The sequence below is a fragment of the Vidua chalybeata genome, chromosome 3 (genome assembly GCF_026979565.1).
Source record: "Vidua chalybeata isolate OUT-0048 chromosome 3, bVidCha1 merged haplotype, whole genome shotgun sequence".
Classification (NCBI taxonomy): domain Eukaryota; kingdom Metazoa; phylum Chordata; class Aves; order Passeriformes; family Viduidae; genus Vidua; species Vidua chalybeata.
Window position 1 is genome coordinate 16,168,701 of NC_071532.1, and position 17,746 is coordinate 16,186,446.

General features: G+C 41.5%; 1 protein-coding gene across 1 annotated transcript; it reads right to left on the reverse strand.

Annotated features, from left to right (window-relative positions):
- Positions 1 to 339: 339 nt before the first annotated feature.
- DESI2 (desumoylating isopeptidase 2) lies at positions 340 to 15,804 on the reverse strand. The gene is made up of 5 exons (XM_053938951.1): positions 15,436 to 15,804; positions 8,844 to 8,916; positions 6,851 to 6,944; positions 6,212 to 6,353; positions 340 to 3,950 (listed from the first exon to the last, which is right to left on the reverse strand). The coding sequence occupies exons 1-5, from the start codon at positions 15,472 to 15,474 to the stop codon at positions 3,717 to 3,719; spliced, it is 582 nt and encodes a 193-aa protein (XP_053794926.1). The 5' UTR covers positions 15,475 to 15,804; the 3' UTR covers positions 340 to 3,716.
- Between the last annotated feature and the right edge of the window lie 1,942 nt (positions 15,805 to 17,746).

Below are 17,746 nucleotides of genomic sequence, written 5' to 3' on the forward strand. Positions count from 1 at the left end.
CCTCAACTTGCAGAGAAGTCCCTCTGCTGTTAAAACACACACACTCATCTGCCCTTTGCAAATTCCGGTGCCACCACCTTTCAGTGCTGGCAAAGCATGTCCTCAAGGGCTGCTGCCAACTCTGTGCCAGAGCTTGGGATGTTTGGGGAAGATGCCTCACACAAACCAAACCAAAGCGCCTGATGCCCATGTCAGCCTAAAGCTTAACTACAGGAAACCCTTGGATAGTCTTACTGTCCTTCAAAACCATCACTCAAAACCAAACATCAGCTTGGGTGGGACTGCCAAAACAAGCTGTAGGTACAAGGGGAGTAACACACAGAGCCAACTTTTTTTTTATAAAAGTATTTTTAATAAACTGATGGATTTAAGTTTAAGATGCTAGACAACTTGTTGCCATGTACAGGTAACAAAAGTCAAAATTCTTTGAATTTTATACAAATACTATGTAGTAAACTTGAATACAAGTTTACAAAAAATGCATCAGTGAATATTCAGCTTATAACCAACTTCCAACAGTGAAAATTATCATCTATCAATAGTGATCAGAATTGCATTGCAAATTTTAGAAGTAATGCAACTATGTTTTTCTTTACCAAGCCACTCCGAAGTTACTGGTGCACACTGACAGTACATTGGATTTTTTTGGCTTGCTGAACAGAAAATGGCATTTAAATAAAATGACTGAGTTAAACAATGTAATACATATCAAAAGTACTATCTCACAGAAAATTAAACAAGAATGAGAAAGTAAACAGAGCAGAACCCTGAAGTGGTGATATTTTTCTACCCGTTTTGATGGAAAAGATTCCACAGGTGTCCAGCTTTCTCACAGCATTCTGAAGTGTTCTAGTCCTAGCACAGTGTGGTCATTAGTAGACTAAAGTAATCCCTGCTTGGCAGTAATGCTGGTGAAAGGTAACTTGCTCTATTGCTAACAAATCGGAGTAACCACTGGCAGGGTGACTTGCAGGCATCCAGCAGAGGCTGAGATGACAGCACATGATTGAAGTTACAGTACTGCTCGCTTTGATTCAATACCCAACAACCTTCAGGGTTCAGGTGTCAGTTTCCTCACAGGATTTACAAATGGATGGTTTCAAAACAAACAGAAAAAAATCGTTATGGAGCATAAGAAAGTATTTTTCACCTGTACAGCTAACAATAAAATGAATGTTTTTGTTACAAACTTTTCAGTCTGCTTTATAAAAAATAGTCTTAGTTTTACTTCTAAATAAAAACTGTGCTGTGATCTGTCACGTTCTTGCATTGTACATGCTGTAACTGTGTGTGTTAATGAAGGTGTAGAGATTTGTGACTTAGCGCTCTGGATGTATCAGAAGCCTAAAAAGCTGATTTTGGTACATAAAAGGTAGCAATGAAAATTCATTCTATTTATTTTTCCTAAAGCCTAGGAAAAGCTACAGTACGTTGCTAGATCAGTGGCCTCAACCCTGAGCTGAAATAAAGGACCTGCCCTGGCCAAGAGACTTAGTCACATTACCACCACAGCTGCACAGCAGAGACAAAATAACCTGTCTGCAGCCTATTGTCTGAGCTGTGAGTAGTGCGAGATTCAGTTCTGTAATGCTTGAGAGTTGACTGGAGACCACCATATTCATTTTCACTACAGGGAAAGGAAGGAAAGGAGAACTCAAATTCAGAGTGGAAAGCACTCAACAGAGAGTGTCAGTATATCCGGCTTCTGGAGACCAAACAGAATGAAATTAGTGGCAGACTCACCAGTCTTAAGCACTTCCCACTTGATAGAAGAGATTATTAAAATACGTACCAAATTACAGTTATGGAGATGTTTACTATTATCTCACTCTTTCCAGAAAGTCTCACTTGATTTTCCCCCCAGAACTGAGCATATCTCTCTCTGTACTACATTGCATCACAGAAGATAAGTGAAAACCTAAAGTCTGTCTGATGAAGGATTCAACCCAGGTGGCAGCAGAAAAACTTCCACTTGTTTCTAACACAAGCTGGAGCTGGCAACCATAAGAATTCTTACTATGATACAGCTACTGCACCTTCCCGTAGGATTCAATGGCACCACTACCCATGGCCAGAAGCATTCATAACATGAAGCATTTTGCCTTCCAAGAGGACTTTTTTTTTTTTTTTTTGCTTTTAAACAACAGAAACTGCAGAGTCAGTATTTCATTCAAGAGAAAAAACTAAACCCAGCAAAAGACTGTAAATAAAGCTCATAAGAATCATCTGTATTTCTAGTAATGCACACTTCTTTGTGAGCTGATTAGTTTAGGGATGGTATGTTTTTTGTTAGTTTAAGGCAGCAAGTCTTACAAAATACTCAAGCTCACCTCCCTCATGTTTGTGCTACTGTAGCCTTATGTGCACAATAGAACCTCACTAATTTACACTAATGATTGGAAGAACAATTAATTCTCTTGGTAAGTGAACAAGAATAAGGCATTCCATTATATATTCTGATCACTAATTATAATTTAGCTCTAATTATAATCTACCAGCAAACATACTTCTGTGGTTTAGAAAATAATCTCTTACCTTCAGATATAATTATGTGTGCAGATTAGTGGGTTCTGCTGTGTAAACACGCAGGTGCATAAGCAATTTTCAGGTTTTTCTTCATTACATCTGATAAGAAAGTTAATGCCACAGATAGAGACTGTGGGAAAATAAATTAGGATTTCTCTATCATTTATGCAGATATGCACAACTGGGCAGTAATTTATAGCTCAAAAAAAGAAGGACATGAATGTTTACAAACTCAAATGAAGCAATATCAGCAGCAGGAAGCAAAGGCCATTCCCCAACAATAAATTGCTTTTTTTACACCATTCCAAACTATATGAAACAAACAAATAAAAAAGGAATACAAGTACTAATTTATATATACAAGTTTGAAATCAAGTAAAGCAAAGAAGTGAAAAATTTGTTGATGCTTCTAGCAGATGATATTGACATGTTTAAATCCTGAAGTAAACTGCAAGTAAAGACACAAGACAGGATGAAAACTAAATGGCTGAAAAAAAAAAAAGAAATGGATTCATGTGCATTGCAATGAGATAGAAATTTCCCTTCATATGTGCAAAAATCCACAGTTTCATTAATGTAGAGGTCATACTTCTAGGAACAGATTTTCGACCAAACCAGTCTCCCTACATCCTGGAATCTACCTGTTTACATCAGCCACTTTAAGCGCACAGTACCCTGTTCACATATATAGTATTCAGCAGTTTCTGGCATTCCTCAATTTAGTGTTCTCCTGCCTTAAATCTTGAAAACAAAGGGGAAAGTTCATCCAGGGCATCATACCACTGCTTTTGATTTATATCAACAGTTAAATCAAACTCAAGTTCTTTCTTCTTCCATGGTAGCAGGAGTCCTTATAGGACTTGTAAACAGCAGTACACAATACTGTAAACAAATAGTTTAAGTTCTGCTTTATGCAAGATGTTAAGTTAACTCAGGTCTACCAAACAGGTGAAAATGAAAAGGGTGGCTTCACACAAAATCCTTCCCTTTTCTCTCAGCAATTCCTTTCACTACGTAAATAATCCTGAGCTGAAACAGGGGCTGATGAGAGCTTTTTTTTTTTTTTTTTGCATATAAAAACAATGTTCTAGCGTTGGCTCTCATGTTCTGTCAGGAAGTCAATTGCTGAAGAGATCAAACTGAAGCTTTTCAAAAGTATTTCTGAAGTATTTGCTACTTTGGAGGAGGACTTATAATTTGGTGTGGCGTCCAGTTCTAGACCCAGATGCCGAGCTTGCCAAGGAAGCTGATGCTGCTGCATCCTCAGCTTCCTCCAGCTCATCGTGTAGCTCCTGGCTAACACTAGACTGGAGGGCTGCAGGAGTTAGCCACTCCTTTGGCAGGCAGCTCTGGAGGAAGGGTATACAAGAGCTGAAGTAGGCAAGGCGATTCACCCATCGTGGAATCTCTTTTCCACAGAGAATCTATGGGGGAAGGGAAAAGAAAGGGTTAATTTGTTTTCTGGATTCAGCAGTAACAAAACTGCAGTACTGTAAATAAGAAGCAAAAGCTGCAGCAGCCTTACAGTTTACGTATCACAAATGCCAGCCGGGAAGCACCCAAGTTAGCTGCACTGACTTTCTCCATCAGTAAAGGCAGCATTCCAAGTCCCACAAAGACACCTATATTCCATTGTGAAAGTTGGACTCATGGTTGGTTCTATGATTTTCTCTGAAGTCCTGAAAAGCCTAACCACTTCACTCTTTTTGAATAACTTCTATAAAAGGCACAGAAATTAGTTAAACTATGGAAAGTTATGGTTTCTATTCAGTGCTAATTCCTCAGAAACAGAAATTGCAGGAGAAACCCCACTATTACAAAAAAGCACCCTGAAATCAAGTGGCCAGAAAGACAGTGTCAGTACTCCTATTGTATGGAGTTACACACACAGCTGAGGCTCTTTACTGTGGTGGTCTCTGATGACTTCCACAAGACATCACTATCCTAAAACACAGGCCAAGCACACACTTCGCTTCACTGGAACAAGAGAAGCTATACAATGCACAGCTGGGTTCAACTCCCCAAAAATTTATAAAGTTGCATTAAGTACTTATTTTTACTGCACATCAGTCATTAAATAATTTTGTTGTCATGTGGCAAGCACATTTCTCTCTCTCTCAGGATTTTTTATTGAGGTGCACAGAGAGAAATGAAAGAGAAAACAATTTCTATTTCTGCTCCTTGTTTTTCTCTTGTGGAATGTGTTTGGAAAATTGTTTACCTAGAGCGAATGCTTGGTTGGATCATGGTGGATTGTTTGGGCCTGATGGCCAATCAGATCCACCTGTGGCTGGACTCTCGAGACAAGGTCACAAGTTGTGTGGTGATTAGATATGATAGAGAAAGTAGCATGTAGTTTTTAGTATCCTCTTTTATGTAGTATATTAATGTATTATAGCATAATTATAATAAAGAAATCATTCAGCCTTCTGAACTGGAGTTAGACATCATCATTCTTCCCATTGGGTTCGCCAGCATCTACAACATTGTCACTATTCAAGGAGTGAGCTACTTTACTTAACTACCTCCATATTCACTTCTGGTATTACAGTGCAAATCTGGAGATATGAGCACTACTCTGCTGTATCTGAGAGCATTTAACTTGCAATTAAACCCACTTTTATAATCAATTTGAACACTAAACAGGACAAGACCTAAAACAGAAACAATATGACCATGCAGCTGAAGAGTATGGCAAAACCCTGGCCATATAGGCCAGATTTCACACCAACTGCAGCTTTGTCAGTGTCTCACCCTACTTACTTGTACCAACATTGCACATGAATCATCAGCTCAATAAAATTTTCCACTACCACTGGAAGATCAGTCTACATAAAACACAGGCTATACAATAAGTATGCATTAACTATTTTGGGAAAAAACCCAATTAAAATCTGTGAAGCTTCACATGGGAAAAACAGCCATCCTTGTTTTGGAGTGTTTCAATGAAACATCAGATTAAATTCTGACAAGCAGAGATTGTCAACTATCAATGAAAATCAAAGTTTCCATTCCCCTCTTTGACCTGGGTTACTTGGTCCTGACCCTTTCACTTGTGTGGATACACATGGGAATGATCAGGCATTCAATCATATTGGCAAACTGATCATGTTACAACAAAGCCAAGGGGAAAAAAGCAAAGCCCCTTCGACTCCTCGGTCAGATACTTTGCATGACCACTCAAGTATCTAGATGACCAGGACACAGGTGCTGATAGAGCAATAACCTGACAAAATCCTCTCAAGCAGAAGATTAACATTATCTGGGTAACTTTAATGCCTTTGCTATTCTTTAAAACTAGGTCATAACTTTGAAAATTATTTACAGCTTGATGGCTCTGTGGGGAAATACAAATAATCTGATAAAAATAACAAGTAGTTCTATCTTCAGTAGCAATCCATAAAACAACTAAAATTATTTTGAAATCTTGTTAATACTTTATTTACGAGGTATCTCTTTAGGAATGCACCTTTGCTCTAACAAAAGCTATGTATGACAACAATATTTAGCAGCAAAATCTGGCACTTTGGACATACGCACAAATACAACCAGAAAAATGGTATTTGCCCAAGGCAACAGAGACAGGAAGTGGAAAATTAAACCAAACATTACAAATTACTAAAAGGATATGATGCTCTGTAACCACCTGTGAAGCACCTTTCTAGAGACCTTTAGATTTGTTTACCTCAGATAAAGCTGAAGAAAAGTGATTGCAGTTTTTGTGCATTAGATGATAAGCATTTCCTTTGAATTCCTTTCCAAGCTCTTCTACTATTTTTTCTATATCATCTTCCATAAAGTCAGTACTGCCTAGAACCACAGCCTCTCTAGAAGAGAAATAGAGTAGAAGGTGATCAGGCTCCCAAGATATAGGTGAACTACTATTCATACACTGCTCAAAAGTCACTCTACTGTGGGTAGCTAGATCTTTCTGTTCTCCAAGAATAATACAGGTTCTTTCTATTCCATTTTATGGCACCACTTTCATCTTTGTCATGAGAGATGATGTTTTCTTCCCAATTACACACCTTGAAAAAGTTACTGCATTGCTTACACTGTATAAGTAATAAAAGTTAGCTACAAGTCCACAAAATTTGTATGCATTTTAGGAATTTAATGGTATGCTAAAAAAGTAGTTATTTGCTGTAGACAGTTTATTGTCTCATCACCTCTGTCCATTTTTCATTTCTATGCAAACACATTAATTTCTCAGAAAGTCAGAAATCCCGTACAATTCAATATATCTATCCTCAAAAATAAATGCAACAAATTGTCTTTTTCATATGCTTTCTCAAAGAGCAAGAAAATAGGTAATCTTTCTTACTTAAATTTAAATGTTTCTCCTAGCTCAGAAGCATTTCCTGGTGAAATCTCAAATATTCCAGAAAAAGGGTATGGATGACCACCATAGGCAAATTCTGAAAGAGAAAGCTCAGATTTAACAAAACCAGCATCTGATGACAGTAAAAAACAGCAGAGCTCACTGACTGGAAGGTGACTTCTCAAGTCTAAAGCTAGCAACCAGACATGTTATTTACATGGGCAGCACATGAAATGAGCTGGAAATTAATAGCTTTGTCAGTTACTACTCAGCCTAAGTAAAAACTAACAGGAAATTTCCTACATCAGTGTACAGGTTTAACTTGAATAATTTTGCAGAAAGCACATATTGTTTTCATTATATAAGTGAGCATTTACAAGTTAAATTGTACATCTTTATGCATACTTGTCTTTAGAATTCCACTTACATACATCTAAACTGGGGATTCAAATTACTGCGTCCTCAGAGGTCTGATGGCACTTCTGTTGAGTGCACACTACAGTCCTCAGTGTGGCAGTGCGTAGTGGCCTAATAGGTTCTTTAAATTTCTTGATTTGCGAGAGATCAAATCTTTACAAGTTCACAAGTTTCACAAGTTCTTTAATATAACAAGAAAGTAAACCAGTGCATGCATCTCAGGTCTGCACATAGCATCTGCTGGCTTAAGCACTGACACTACATGAAAGTATCATGGTGTGCTGCAGCTTCCGTCTGTGTCTGTAAGATAACAGAGCATGCCGCACCCAGAGTGTAATAAAAAGCTTTAAGCGTGGCTTCACACTTCCTTTCCTCAAAACTCCTAACACATCAGCAAGTCTAGCACTCAGTTTTGTGGATAATCTTTTTTACAACAGCTTAATAAATGAAAGGTTTGATGTGCCTGGAAAAATGCAATTCATTGTTTTAACGGGCACAACCTGCTATATGAGAAAGCCGCTGTAATCCCAACAGGAAGGGAGGCACATGTATTTGGCACAGATCAAAAACTGGGTTTCAGGCACAGCACTATTAAGAGTCAGGTCTTTCTGTGTCAGATTAAAAAAAAAAGTTTTAACAACAAGCATTGTATTTTGTCAATTTGTTGTTCTGGTAACACTTGGAAAATCAGATACAATGTGACAATTACAGTAGTTGAAACATAGTTTAAAATAACTTTGGGCAGCGTGCTCTTTGGAGCGCATGCCCTGCCTTATACTCCTTCCCCTAAACTCTCAACACATTCCAAAAAAAAACCAAACCACAACCTCTGCAGCAGATTTTCCTTCTTTAACTGGACTACTTTCAGCAACACCATCACCTTGGAGTGTCATTATACCTTGGGCACAAACACCTCAGACCTGAGCCCATGCTATGGCATGCACAGAAACACCTTCTGGCTGCTATGCAGGTTCAAAGTGGCCTGAGCAGACCAGGAGGCTGTAGCACCCAAGCACAACCTATTTAGCAAAATTGAAAAGCATTACTGTTATTTATCACAAGGGCATCTTTTATAAACAGCATGAATGGGATGCCTTTGAAAGAAACTGTCTCTAAAACAAACCAACCTACCAAAATGGAATAGACTTTTTCCTGAGCATCATACAGTTTCAGGTGCCTCTCTGCAAGAGATTATTGTTCCTGTAGTTAAAAATTAACTCCTTGCACTAAGTGCTGACAGAAAACTGAGGAACGGATTCTTTACACAAAAAGAAATGTTTTACACAAAGCACACATTTGTTTTATGTAGGTTTTTTAAAGTATTTCCAAACCTAAAATAAAGATTTCTATGCCTGGCTGAGTAAGTTCCACACTTTTTTATAGTTGCATAGCTTTATACAAAAGAATGCACAACAGTTACCAGATTATTCATGTCCAAGGTTTTTTTTCCAGAGGCAGAATAGATGAGAAAAGAAATGAACACGTTCCAGGATATAGGCTCCCCTTACTACCTGAAAAATGCTTTTTAAATAACAGTATTACTGCAACAAAAAGTAAGTTATGCTTTTCTTGTACATACCTCGGCCATACACCTCTATACCTGAATGAAACACTCCAATTCCAAGGGAAGAAGTATATTCATTCATCCAATACTAAAAGGAAAGAAGGGGAAAAAAAACCAACCTTTAGTTCATTTGCAGTACAGATTTATCTTCTCAGAGCAGACTGTCCCCCCACATCAAAAGCATTAAACCCTATAACAAATATTAAGCCTTATCACAAAGTGTAAACTGCACAATCCATTTTATGGGAACAGAACATCACTAAAACTCCCCAACTATACGCAGTGGATTAATTCCATTAGGTTCATATTCCAGTGTTTTAGTGCTGTCAAAGTTTGTCAGCCAAGGAGTCTGCACCTGGGAGAAATACAGATCAACCTTCTATTTGTCAACAAGCTGTAGGCTATTAAGTTTGCCATTAGGTGGAACACATTCTAGAATCAATTGTTGTAATTTTAAGGAGCACATTTTTCTTCAATCGGAATGTAGGACTGTGAGATACACACACTGACTTGTCATTAATAGTAATGACCATACCTGCTTATGAACAGATGAGCACAAGACATACTCAGAGATGGACTGAAATTACCTTATTATATTTTGTCTTTGAATACTCAATTAGAGGTCACCGTGCAAGAGACAAAGCTCTCTCCAGTCTGCTGATGCATGAGGCTCCAAATATGAGGTTTAAGTCCTTTGCATAGGTCTGACACTTGTTTCCAATATATCACTTGTATTGTACCCAACAGAAAACAGATGCATTTCAAGAGGAATAAGAAGTGAAATTTTAGAAAATGGAAAAAATAGTAAAGAAAGGAAACTTCTCTTAGTGCTTCCTCTTTTATGAAAGTGCAGCAGCAGCAAGTGTCTATCAGAAGCTGTTACCCTCAAGATCTCAAAGATGCAGAACTCTGATAAAGAAAAACCTCAAAGTATTGTTTCCTCGTCTGCATCACCACTCTCAAAGTATAAATCTCCAAGCATTAAAAGATTTCAAGTGACACACAATTTGAGAAAGAACCTGAAACAAAGCCTTAAACCAAAAAAGCCTCAGTTGCCCTTGAAACTGAAATCGGCTAGCAAGAAAAACCTCAGGAAAATACAAGGAAAACATTATTTTGTCAATTACTCCAGTAACAGGATTTTTCCTTCCCAGAGCTTCTCTGTGAGCTTTTACAAAGCAGACTTCAAAAAGTCAACTGGCAGGCAGGATACAGGCTAAGGTAGTACCCCCAGTAAATTAATACTGGTTTAGAAAGCAGGCAGAATAAAATAAGCTATCTTCTTCACACAGCCTGTTGACATTATCAGTGTTTTCTGATACAAAGCCACTAAGCAGCACAACCAATGATAAAAACGTAAAAGGTTGCAGGTGTCACACTTGAAGATGTGCTGGCTGGAGTCAGTGTGATTTACAGTGGCACCGCAAACATTACAGCGTGTAGGCTTTTTGTCTCCCAATAAAAATGATACACTAAACCTCAGGTTGACAGGCTATTAATAAAAACAAAAACAAGTTAAATGGCAAAAAGAGCACACTATGCCAATAGTTACAAATAGACAAGCCAGCTGTGGGAAATTTTGTCAATACGAATTAAGAAAAGGCAAATTTTCCGCCTTATATTTATTTAAAGCTCAATTGTGATAAATGGATAAATTTTGCTTAAGACTAAATTTTACCATTTGCTTTAATTTCTGGCTTTGTCAGTGTAGTGCCATGGTAGCTAGTGGGGTATGGATGACTACACTAAATCATCACCTTAGTCTATTTAAAGGGCTTAGCAGTTCTTTCCTTCCACCCCCCAGAAAAGAGCAGAGAGCAAGTCCGTATGAACAAGCTACACCCAGAAATACACTGCATTAATTTACTCTGTACTGAAAGACATACATCAGGGAAAATACAAAGAGGGCAAGAAAGGAGAAGGATGTGAAGACTACTCATCTTAGTGGGTCTGTGAGCATAAAAAAATTGATTCTGCTCACGAGGTGAAATTAAAGTCCCCAGTAAAACAGAAGAGCTACTGCAACATAAATGTGTTCCGATTCTGAAGCCCTTCCTATCCCACGGTTTACCAGCTCACCATTTCAAAATAGTTTCAGGTTTATATTTATAGTCAAAACTGTAGGCACAGTCAATGTACAGTTTGTCATCACAGGAATAAAGTACGTTTGCCTAATGGGAAGGTGTATCCAAATGAACCTAATCTAGAACTGAGCTAGACAGGGTCTCTGGTGCTCTAGTCTATCCCTCTCCTGGGCACTTGTGGCCAGAAAACTTGGAACCTGGCTGCTGAATTCCAAACAACCTATATATCATGGACCCATTGGATCTGTTAATGCCAAGCAAGGTTATGGCTGCTCTCTGAAAATAGAACTAAGCTTACACAAGATACCCCACATGCAGCGGGACAGAATAAAGCCTACCTAGTTATTAGACAGAAACAAATGAGGGAAAAAAGTATTCACGGTACTCTCACTCACAAGCCCATGAAACCAAATGCAAAGCACAGGGAAGAGAGAGAAAAGTGAGTCACCAAGCCTTCTCATTGATCCACACAGAAGCAGATGAACGGGATGGAAAGCTGATCCAAGGTACTCAGCACAGCCTGCCCCTATCCAAGCACGGGCTCCTCCATACTGGTGCCACCTGAACACTCGGGGCTCGCTACACTGCACAAAGGGAGCACTGGTGGCAAATAAAATCAAAGGTAACAGCTTTGGAAGAAGTACCTGAAGCAAGCTGGCACGTTGCTTCATATTTCCAGTAAGAACAGAACAGGTTAATTGAAGATAAAAGAATTTCAATGAGGCAGAATTACTTTCCTCCTAGGAACAGTAATTATATCTAATTATTACTTAATCTGGATGAGCTATTGGAAGGTTGGTCCCATTTACTCATTGAACAAAATGCCTTATCTCACTGAAGGAAGAAATCCAGGACAAGTGCAACAAAGAGTGCTGAATTTGGCTGCAGCTGAAAAGATTATATACAACTTACAAAATAAAGACTGTAAATTATATTACATTACTGGTTGAGTAACATGCCCAAACTGATCCCAAATGCTACATCCTTGTTTCCATTACACCAACTGGATTCCCTTTAGTCTTGATATGGATTTTGCCATAGTAGTATGGTGCAATCCCATATCCTCAATATTTTGCAATATGTCAGTCTTGAAAAACAGGATTTCAGGTTTAATCTATCAGAAGGAAAATATTAGAGAAGAATATTTCTATGTGCACAATAAAGTCATGTCACTACAATGAAAGAAAAACACTAATCCCAGTGTTTCAAAAATATCTTCAGAGCTTTCATTTACATTAATACTTTAGCTTGTTATTGCCTTATTTGACAAGGGAAAAAATAGGATACTACTTGGGCACAAAAAACTAGACTCCTAAAAATAGTAGTTCGTTAAAATGAAGCTATGAAGTACTCCAGTTCTCAAAATACAATATATCAAAGCCTTCACCCTACCCTTTTAATGATCATAAAAGATGTTCAAAGGCATGAACTGCACCACGTAAATATGCCCTTAAGCTTCTCTCCTTCCATAAAGTTACCAGTACTTGAAAGTCGACTTTCTTCTACAACACACACATCCCCCTCACACTTTGGTTGTATGGAAGATTTTCACTTTTTCAAGCACTAAGGACATTGGAAGGGTACACCCTCCAAAAGCAACCAACTCACTCCTGTAAGGAGTTCCAACAGCAGCAAGGTCACTTAGTATTCCCCTGCATACCTAAGCAGCCGCTTGGGAAATTAAGCCATAATTTGTGTTCAGGTTAAAATAAAGTAAAGCTGTTCGTTATTACAGTAATGTTGGTTCTGTCAACCATGTGAATAACAATGGTCTGTAGTTCCAAAAGAGAAACAAAAAACCCCATCTCAAACCTAAACTACAAAGAAGTCCCAAACCCATTTCCAAGTGACATGGAATGTCAGAAGCAAAGAGGAGACCTGCCAATGTCTCAAATACACAGCTGGCATGGTTTGGTGAATAAACAGAACTTCAAAACTGCTATTACAGAAGACTCCTCCCTTCTTCCACCCACTCCTTGTGTCCCCAAATAAAGTAGTACCATTGATTTCAGCAGGCTGTTGTACAAGCAGTAAAAACTGCTACGCAACATCAAAGTGAGGCTTTGGCCTCAAACAAGTTTCAAATGGACTGAGATGTGGAGGAGTTTAGCAGAGGAGTTTGATGAAGGATGTACACTGGTGTTATCTTCCAGACATCACACAAAGCCGTGTTTTTCTCACCAGTTTGAAGGAAAACTGCTTCTCTAATGGTCAAATAAAGTAGACATTGCTACAAAACAACGAACAGGACCGAAGCAGGAAATAGAAATATTCTCCTTAGTGATTTCATCTTATACTATGTATAATCTGCGGTGATGTGCAGCTTCAACCATTAAAGTCACCCTTACATGTAATCAACATCTACAAATAAATGTGCTTGGCTGCTTCTTTTGGAGAGCAAGTTCCTTCCACAGATGGTGGCTTCAGAGACTATGTGAATTCTCGATGGAGGCAAAACCCCACTAATAACAACAGGATAACCAACAGTCCCTAACGTGTCCTTAGGAAAAATATGACACTAGCTTTTAGGAGCACACCCTTCTTGTTACTTTTTTTCCTCACTTCCCTCATGTCAACTGCCAGCCTTCCTAGGATGGCTGGAGTAAAACTGATCACATCAATTCAGCTCTGGAGGAAAACGAAAGGATGATGTGAATGAAAGAGTGGACTATCACAAGAGAAAAAGAAACAGCATGCTGAAGTCACACCCCACCAGTGCTACCATCATAGCGAGAATGGAGTTTCTTAGAGGCCATGGCAGGCATTTACACAGGAGTCAGTCCACTCTGATAAGGTTTCACAGCCTGCCTGTCAACTGGGCTCACTTCGCACAATTAAGCAAGTCTTTATGAGAACAGTGGGTCTTCCATTTTGGTGAGTCAGAAGTGTGTCAAGCCTTGACTTCAAAGATATTCTTATGTAAGAGTCATGAAACTGAAGTCCTACTTCTTTCTCTGTACAAATATTTATAGTCAATATATGTAAAACCATCTTTTTTAATGCTAAAAGAGATTCCCCAATATATATATTCGCACTATAGTCCAGAGAAGTCAAATATATGCATGTGACAGGGCAGCCTTCCCTCCTCAAGTCTAGTTCTAAATAAGGCACACTGTGACTTTTTCTCATATTAGCATCACATATGAACTCAACCAGGTGAGCACAGACCCCTTCTTTTTTCCTCCCATCTCTCAAAAAATCACAGTGATCAGACTGTTCCTGTCTCCAGTCTCCCCTCCCTGTCTATAATGAAGGAAACCAAAGTCAAGGTAATAGGCTATATTTAGTGGAGAGAGCTCAAACACAGGAGTGGGCAAAAAAATCCCCCCGAAAAGGGACATTGATTTCTAAGGTAAGTATTAAAGTGGAAGAAAATAATGACAAAAATCAGGCTAGTTGCTATGATATTGTAAATATATTTTATTTCAAGCCAGATAGATCCCTATTGATTGCTATTAAACATTTTAGCATTTGAATGTGTCTGTTCCCAAGCAAAACAAGCTGTATTTCTCACTTCCAGCAGACACTGACACTACACTATATACCTTCACCCCTTCAAAACAGCAAAGGTTCACTTCAAAATGGTGGTGGTAGGAAAGCCTATTCAAAATAAGCTAAGTAACACAACCACTGTCACCTGAAGCTAGTTCTCCATCTTACTGTCCCTCTATCAGTAGACTTAAAACTTGGTCAGAGAAATACTGCTACTTGTTCTAATTTCCAGTGATTGAAACACATTAATGGATAATATTTTCTTATTACTTATCTAAACCTACTGTTCCATGCAGGTACTTACACCTCATTTGTTACCATGGCATTTGAGCAGCTTCCAGCTGAACATAAGACAATACCACAGTTGCTGTAGGTGCCACATAAAGATTATCCAGGAGGGAGGGAAGGTGAGCTCATACAGCTGCAAATCAAGCGGGAGCCATTCCTTTATTTCTACCAAGTCGCAGCCACAAGAAAACTATTAAAAATTATGGTCTAGCAAAAAATCACCTTACTGACACTGTGCTAGAAAGCTCTTATCCTTGCAGAGACAGAGGTTATCCTGACCTACCATTCTCCTGGAAAACTGGACCCTTTTCTGGTTGTCGTGAGCGGAAAGGCAGGGCTTCCTGGCTGCTGAGCTTTGGGGCAGTAGCAGAGCGAGCAGCACAGCACAGGGACGCTCACGGCAGGGAAAGTTTCCCCCGCGACTGGGAGGAAATCTGATCCACCTGTCACTGGAAGACCTGGCCCGGCAAACTTTTGTCGCAGGTCACAGAGGGGCTATAGAAATCGTCAGACCTCCCAAATCACCGCCCTTGCCCTCCCCCTCTCCTTCCCTTCCCTCCCCGGGTTCGTTATTTCTCCTGCTCTGCCGCCCACGGATCCAGGTCCCGCGGGGACGGGCACGGGAAGGGCAGGCAAAGTTTCCCAGCCGCTTTGGCCCCCGCAGGGCAGGCCACTCCCCGCCGCCGCCCTGCCGGGAGGGGGCCGAGACCCCCGCCCTGAGCCGCGCCGTGCCGGTGGCTCACCATGTCGTAGACGTTCAGGATCACCAGCTGGTTCGCCATCGCCGGCGGCCCGCGGGCGCCCCCCGCCCGCTCGGTCGCTCCCGCTGCGGCGGCGGCGCCGCTCAGGCCGGCGGCGGGGCGGTGCGGACCCCCGGGGGCCGCTTCCTCCTCGTCCTGCCTGTTGCTGCGGGGCGGCGGGGGGCGGCGGGCACCATGGAGCCGCCGCCGCGGAGGGACGGGGCCGCGCCCCCGGGAGACGCGCTCAGCCCGCGGCCGGCAGCGGGGGCCGGGCGGCGCGGGGGGCAGCGGGCGCGGGCCCCACCCCGGCGGCGGCGGCGGCGGTGCCGGTGGCGGGCGGGGAGGAGTGAAGGGAGGAAGAGGGAAGGGAGGAGCGCCGGGGCGGGCCGTGCCCTGCCTGGCGCCAGGCCGGGCCGCGGGACGGCCGGGCAGCCCCGCCGACGGGCGCAAAATGGAGCCGCTCCAGCCCGCCCCCAGCGCCCGAGCCGAGCGGCACGGCCGCGACTACAGCTCCCGGCGCGCCGCGCGGGGACGCGGGTGGGAATGTGGCTCCCGGCGTGCCCGGCCCGCCCCGCGGCCTGGCTGGGGGCGCGGCGGCCCCGCCCGTGCCGTGGCCGTTCGCCCTGCCTCGTCCCAGCTGCCTCCTGGGGAGGTGTCCCGGGCGGCTGGAGAGCGCTGCTGTGGCTCCCTCGGCCCTCCAGGGACCCGACCCAGCACGGCTGCCTGGCCGTGCCCGCCACTCGTGCGCCTAGGTTTGTTGGTTCCCAGAGGAGAGTTAGATCCCGGTCCCTGTGTGGCCGCGTTCACAGCATCCCGCGGCACCGCCATTTCACGTTTGCGTTCAGTGAAGAACGGAAATTTTAAGTGTCTCGGGAGAAAGAACGTCTGAGCCGTGCGGACCTGGGGATAACTCGCGTGTGGGTGCTGGTGAAGGCATGGCCGCTTCTAAGGTGGCGGGCGCCTTCCGGGAGTAGCTTTGCTATGTAAGCTTCATCTATAACCTTCTCAAGCGACAGCAAAACAAAAAGCCATTTGTTAAAAGCTGGAGAGAAACAGGAGAAGAAAATGCATTCGCTCTTCCAGCATACTCAATTTTATAAAGACAAGCAGTGCCCGTTCAAAAAAGATGCTGCTCACAGCAGGCTGTGGATGTGCCCTTGGGACAAAGGTGCTGCAGGAGGGAGGATGTTCCCACCCCAGGGGTATCCTGGCTTCCACTATCATTTCTGGCTGCAGACATTTAGATGTTTAGCCCCTCTTTCTTAGATAAAATTACAGTTGGCTGCTGAGCTCCATTTTGTGTGCAGAACAGCTTTGTCCCTCGAGTACTACAGCATAGCTGATGCAGGCAGTTAAAAAAGCAATTCCTGCTTTGGGGAGTGATCTTTGGTTAAAGGAAATGAGTACTGTCGCAAAAACTTAAAACACATCTGGCTCCTGATTGTCAGAATACGTAATTTAGGCACTTCAGGGACCTGTGTGTGAACCTGAGGTTGGCTGTAATGCCTTACTTTGCCAGTAAAATATGTGGACAGGCCCATATGTCCATTGGGTAATGTTCTTTGCTCCTTTGGTTAAAAGCTAGGAAACTCGTGGTTATTAAACCGAAACCTTTTGGGGGAAAAAGTTGCTTCCATGTTGAGGAATACTGAGGAAAATATTATAATTTCTTAAATCTGCAGGGGTCAAAACCCTTACCTGAAAAGGCAAGGGCTCCATTTCCAACTAACAGTATGCATTTACTGGAAGATACAGTGTTGGAATGACTTGTTACAAATTACTTAGTCTTCATTGTCTCTTGTTTGTTTTCAGTTTATAAGATGCATTGTAAAGCAGGAGAGGAAAATACAACTTGTAGCCTGTAGTGACAGGAGAAATTTCATGTTCTGTGAAGAATAAATCCCAAGTGTCATTTATTTGACTTAAAAATTGAATTTTGCCATTTAAATACTAGACTTTTAGATAGAGGAATAACACAATATTACAGCTCTGATTTCCTCAGTGATGCAGCTTATCTTTTCCTGCAGTTATCTGCAAAAGACAAGAAAATCCTTCTTTTGAGCCAAAAGACTGATTAGGTAGGTGTGAGAAGCAATGTTAAGAGTGAGTGAACACTGCAGAAAGCTATGCCATGTATGGTGTGTGTTACAGCAGTCTGCATTTATGTGAGTAATTGGGAGAGTGAGGAAGTATGGTATGGGGACACTCCAAGATGCTCACAGAGATCAGTTTGGCTGTTTGGTCGAGGGGCAGACATCAGTTGTGGGCACTGTCACCACAATAGAAGCACAATGTATGAACCCAGGGATGTCTG

What these genes read in the sequence shown, in the direction of transcription:
- DESI2 (XM_053938951.1), bottom strand. Translation starts at nt 15,474, where the DNA reads ATGGCGAACCAGCTGGTGATCCTGAACGTCTACGACATG. An exon ending in TATAGAGGTGTATGGCCGAG is followed by an intron (nt 6,945 to 8,843) that starts GTATGTACAAGA and finishes TTTCTCTTTCAG; the next exon opens with AATTTGCCTATGGTGGTCAT. An exon ending in TTTCTTCAGCTTTATCTGAG is followed by an intron (nt 3,951 to 6,211) that starts GTAAACAAATCT and finishes CTTCCCCCATAG; the next exon opens with ATTCTCTGTGGAAAAGAGAT.